This window comes from Phalangium opilio, unplaced genomic scaffold (genome assembly GCF_054372755.1).
Source record: "Phalangium opilio isolate 3A_F unplaced genomic scaffold, DU_Popi_V2 ptg000054l_1, whole genome shotgun sequence".
NCBI classification, from domain to species: Eukaryota; Metazoa; Arthropoda; class Arachnida; order Opiliones; family Phalangiidae; genus Phalangium; species Phalangium opilio.
Genome location: NW_028324173.1, coordinates 482,935 through 488,976, shown reverse-complemented (window position 1 = coordinate 488,976; position 6,042 = coordinate 482,935). Strand labels below are relative to the sequence as shown.

At 39.9% G+C, this 6,042-nt stretch overlaps 1 protein-coding gene across 1 annotated transcript; it reads right to left on the bottom strand.

The window, feature by feature from the left end:
* Nucleotides 1–4,857: 4,857 nt before the first annotated feature.
* LOC149668680 (uncharacterized) lies at nucleotides 4,858–6,042 on the bottom strand. The gene has a single exon (XM_089840426.1). The coding sequence runs from the start codon at nucleotides 6,040–6,042 to the stop codon at nucleotides 4,858–4,860; it is 1,185 nt and encodes a 394-aa protein (XP_089696552.1).

Here is a 6,042-nt window from a genome sequence, read left to right as displayed (position 1 = left end):
TGACGGTGTTTCCATCTACTTGTTAGATCATGTCTTCTGTGTTCTAATTCCGACAATTTAAATTTCCGTGGGGGAAGAGCGTCAAGTCTCTTTCCAATGAGGAAATGGGATGGAGTAAGGGGTGAAGGCTCGTTATGGTCACTAGCGGTAAAGGTTACAGGGCGAGAATTAACTACCGATTCAACTTCTATCAAAACCGTTTCGAACCCTTCGTAAGACAATAGAGCTGTGCCTAAAACCTTCTTCAAACAGTCCTTCACTGTCCTTACCATCCTTTCCCATATTCCTCCCCACCATGGGGCATAATCTACAATAAATTTCCACTCAATTTTATTTTCTCCGAAATATTGTATAGTTTCTGGTGTGAGGACCGAGTTCCAAAGTTTTGACAATTCCTTTTCTGTTCTTTTAAATGTTTTTGAATTGTCCGACAAGAAAAGTCTACATACGCCTCGACGACCGACAAACCGTTTGAGAGCCAATATAAAATTTTCAGCGCTCAAATCCGAATTCAATTCGAGATGCACTGCCCGAGTTATTGCGCAAGTGAAAAGCGCGATGTAACTTTTAGTTTTCGATTGAATGAACTTTCCTTCCTTTTCGTCATAACATCTAACATAGACCGGACCTGCAAAGTCTATTCCTGTCGTTTCGAAAGCCGGACTCGCGTTGACACTTTCTGGAGGTAAAGGCGCGGTTTCGCGAACGAACGGACACGATTTCATTCTCTTGCATGTTACACAACCTGCCAATTGTTTCTTCACGATCTGCCGTCCTCGCGGAATCCAGTACTTTCCTCCAAGACTCGAAAGAGTTGCGGTGACGCTCATGCGCATTACATTTCTGTGTTGCTTCTGGATTAGAAGGTAGGTATAATGATGTTCGGTTGGCAGGATAATTGAATGTCTTTCATCAAATGTCATGTTCGCGAAGCCAAGTCTACCTCCCATTCTACATAAACCGTCTTGGTCTAAGCAGGGCTTCAATTCTGACAGTACTGAACCTTGATGAATCTCTCGTTTTTCCTTGAGAGCCTTTATTTCTCTTGGATAGGTTTCCTGTTGAGCCAATTTAATCCAATAAATTTCGCTTTGGTCGATTTCTTCTGTGCTTAATTCTCCTTTAATTTTCTTGGTTGGATTCTTACAGTTGAAAATAAACCTTCTTATCCACGCGGTTGTCCTTAAGACTCTCGAATGACTACTGTAGTTCTCTAGTTTTAATACAGGTTCAATCCTTTTGGTTGACATTTCGCTCGCGTATAAGACAATGGATGGTCTGTACTTAGGTCTTTTTTCCGTTTCAGCTTCATCTGATTTGATATATCTGGCAGGTTGAACAGGCCATTCTGATTCAGGCTTCTTTAAAAACTCTGGTCCTGTCCACCAGGTATCGTTCGCTTTAAGTCCATCTATTGTTAGGCCACGCGTGAGAAAGTCGGCTGGATTCTGTTTGGTCGGAACGTATTTCCATTGTACTCGTTCCGTTAGTTCCTGGATTTCGCAAACGCGGTTCTCTACGAAAGGCTTCCACTCTGTGGCGTTACTTTTGATCCAGGAAATGACTGATTGGTTGTCGCACCAAAAATGTAAACTGGGTTTCTTCTTTTCGAAATTCGATTTAATTGTTTTCATCAATCTGGATCCAATTACAGCTCCCATAAGCTCCAGTTTAGGAACTGTCAGTTTCTTCAAAGGCGAAACACGACTCTTAGACGCCACTAATAGTACTTTGGGAGTGCCATTTTCTTCTATTGATCGAACATAGACAACGGCTCCGAATGCCCTCTCGCTGGCATCAGTGAAGCAATGTAGCTGAAGTTTTCCAAAGTTAGAACCGTAATGTCTTGGAATTTCTAATACAGACATGTGCTGCAATTCCAGGCACCATTTGCTCCAATTTTCAGTTAAATCTGGGTCTATTTCTTGGTCCCAATCAGTGCCACGTTTCCATAATTCTTGATAGAGGCACTTGATTCTAACTGTCAATGGCGATATCAACCCAATTGGATTAAAAATACGTGAGGATGCTTGCAAAATAAATCGCTTCGTATTTCTTTTGTCTTTGATAAACGTTAGAAGGTTCGAGACATCAAAACAAAATACGTCCGCTTCTGGTTTCCAAGAGATACCCAATACTTTCATGAGGGTGCTTTCTGGTTTACTGGTAATTTCCTTTGATTCTTGATTACTTTGTTCTTCTGACAGTTGGTCTTTTAGCCATGTCGAGTTTGACTGGAATTTGCGTAAAGGCATTGCCGCGGTGCTTAAGATGCCTTTAGCTTCTTTAGCTAGATCCAGCGCTTTCTGTTCTTCTTGAGCTCCTCCCACGAGATCATCAACATATAGAAAATCTCTTAACAGTTCGTAGGCTTCCGGTAGTTCTTCCTTGTACTTTTCGATATGATATCGAATGGTTGCCGCAAGTAAATAAGAGCTTGACGTCAGTCCAAATAAAACTCGGGTCATTCTGAGTACTTCGAATTCTAGTTTATCCGGGTTTAATTCTCTGTTTTTAATCCATAAGAATCTCGTCACATCTCGATCGCTTTCGGACAGTCCAACTTGGAGAAACGCTTTTTCTATGTCCGCGGTGAAGGCTATTTTATTCTTTCTGAATTTGACGAGAAGACCTAATAGATCTACATTCAAAGCTGGTCCTGAGTGGAGACAGTCGTTAATTGACGGAAAGTTTGGAGAGTGAGAAGAGCCATCGAAAACCACTCTGAGCTTGGTTGTGCTTCTTTCTTCCATGATGACTTCTCTGTGTGGAAGGTAAAATGTCTTGTTGGTTTCACCTTCGCCTTCAACTTTCTCAACGATTCCATTTTCTATGTACGTTTCTATGACGTCAGCATACTTGTCAAATAACTCAGGGTTTTGTCTAAACTTCCTTAATTGACCTTGAAATCTTCTTTTAGCTTGAATGTAGTTGTTGTTCAAAGGTTTTCTTTCTTCTTTCCACGGAAGACATACACTGTAAAGGCCCGTTCGCAAAGGCGCTTTTAGCGCAAGCTGATTGCTGATAGAACAGAGTGCAGTTCCAGCTTGCAATTTACTCGATAAGCGTCTGCTTTACGCCATCAGCTTCAGTTTCCGCGAATTCGTTCACAGAAACGCTGGTTTGGTCGCACTGATTTCTGAATCTAATCACTGGCGTCAAAAATATAGAGGACGAACACAGGGAGCCCAGTTAAAACTTCAAATTCCTTTCATGACAAATAGAATTTTATAGGAGAAAAACTGTGTTTTTATAGGCAAATATTGGAATAAAAATGATTTTATATAGCTTTATTTAGGCCTAAATCATGTAGAAAAATCTCATAAGAAAAAAATTCCTTTGATAAGAGGAACCTAATTAAAATATAATTTAAATCTGAGCCAGCAAAGAAAGCTCCGCAATATCGGTGTCTAGTCAAATGTGATCGCGATAAAAGAGTTAAATATTGATAAATTTGATGCTACATCATAGGAAAACTTCGACATAGTCAAAAATATCGGATATTTTAGAACCTTTCATGAAATTATAGGATAATATAGGGTATGTTGAAAAATATAAGATTTAAATCAGAATTGTGAGAAGATAGAAATCGAGTTTAAGTTTTGCTTTAATTGTTGAAAAGGAAAAAGAGCTAAACCAAAATTATCAATATATTACGCTATCTGTTCAGCTTTTAAAGACTTTTCGGCTTCTTTTTTATTTTAGAGACATGTCACTCGCACAAGCACGAAAAGTTCGCTTCTGTAAATTTTAGCAGACGACAAAAAATAACGCTGATCAGCTATATATCTAGCAGCGATAGATCGAGGCTGACATCGACAATCAGCCGCTGCTACCAGCGTACGCCCGTATGAAGCCCGCCTAAGCTCTTTTGAGAACAGTCAAGGAAGACGCCGAGAGCGAACTCCGCCTACTCTCTAAGCAATCAGCTTGCGCTAAAAGCACCTTTGCGAACGGGCCTTAACGGTTTCCGTCATAGGTAATCTTTGAATCGAATTCTTTTTTAATGGCTTTTTCGCTCATTAACTCTTCGTCGCTTTTGTCAACAATTCCAAGGGAATCTAATTTCCAAAAGGCTTTCAAGTTATCCGATATGAGTTCATCTTCGCTTGTTTCTTGATTGACTAGTGCTTTGAAGAGGCAAATATTATAAGTGCTAGTTGAGGGCTTCTCTTCTTCCGAGACTTCGTCTCTACCATGGATAGTCCATCCAAGAATAGTGTCATGCGCCATGAGGGATGTACCAATTCTTTCTGTTTTACCACTTGAAACTTTCCAAAAATAATCGACTCCCAGTAACATGGTTATTTCTTCTGAGCCGGAGAGTGATTCTGGAGGTGGCGTGTCTGCTAAATTCCACCTCTTTTCTTTGGATAGTTTTATCAAATCCTTTCTTGGAACTCCTGGTATATTTCCACTTAGCTTAGGAGAGACAATGGCTTCTATAGTTATGCTCTGAGATTCGAAGAGACTACCTAGGGTTAGTTGTACTCTCTCACGTTCTATTTTCTTATTCTTCTCTTCAAATACGGTTAGCTTCAAGGATTCTTTGCCGACGACTGGTAAATTCATCTTCTGGCATAATTCGGACGAAACATAGGTACGGTGACTCCCGTCATCTAACAAGCATCGTACTTTCACTTCTTTTCCGTCATGACATATTTTAGCCCAAGCAGTACGGAGATAAATCGGTGGTGAAACACTGTCCTTCTTAGAGGTGATAGTGGACATACTTGATGTTTCACTTCCTTGACCTTCATTCGTCTCTTGACCTTGATTAACCTCTGGATATTTTTCTTCGCACACCATGTGTGAGTGACATCTATTGCAAAATTTACATGAAACTTCTCTTTTCCTCTAACAAAATCTAGCCATGTGTCTTCCTTGGGCGCATATAAAGCAGAGGGACTTTTTCTTGAAAATTTCCTTTCTTTCTTTCGCGGTTAGAGCGGTACAGTCTTCCATCCTGTGTGAACCTTTACAAAACCCACATTCGCTTTCTTGGGCTACTGTTGCCTTGAAGGAAGATGTTGACGCAATCTTCGGTTTATTGAAGGTAGAGCTTCTATTGAAGGCGTTTTCTGGTTTTCTCTCAACGGAGATGACGCTTTTCTTCAAATTACACGCTTGCTCTCTACTTTCAATGTCTTCTTTTAGGAAATCTATCAACTTATCTATCGATAACGCGTCTGCCCTTTTGTTCTTCTGGGTAAAACTGAGGACTATATCTTCTGGCGACAATTCAGTGATTATTGGTATTAAAATACCACCGTATTTCGTTTTAACATTTAGTGCTTCAAGACCCATTACGCTAATGTACAGGCTGTCGAAGAAACTTCTTAAACTTTTTATATCTGAAGATTTTCTGACGGCTTCTAGTTTTCTGATTTTTTCAACGTGAGCCTTTTCTACGAGATCATCTCTTCCAAATCTCTCTTGAAGAGTGATAATTGCGTTTGCATAGGTCATGGAAATTCCGCTAACGCTAGTTAAAGCTGTGCCGCCTAGGTAACTCTTCAGATAAACAAGTTTTCCAGAATCGGGTAACGAAGAATTGTGGATAGTTGTTTCAAACGACGTCCAAAATTCTTGCCATTTACTGATATCTCCGTAATATTTTTCGATGACAATTCGCGGTAATTTCGTGGTTGCAATTTGCGCGCTATTAAATGATAAAGGAGATGGGTTTGGGCTTACTATTTGCGTGTTACTCGATGCTCCTGACCGTTGGTTTGCTGATTGTAGATCATGTTGAACGTCCAGGCATTTTGCTTTTAAATCTATTATTTTACTTTGAATCAGTTCACAGTCATGTAAGTCCTTTTCTAACTCAGATTCCGTGTTAAATCCTTCTTGCACCTTTTCATTTAAGTCACTTATATAAGATTCGATTTTTTCTAATTGTAGAATGCACTTTGTTAAAACGGCGTTGGTTTCACTTAGAGACGTTGCTCCTAACACTTGAGATATTTCATTGTCCAATCTCGTTAAAGTTCCTCTCGCGTATCCTCTTTCGCTAATGTTTCTTTTGTGTTGAATCAT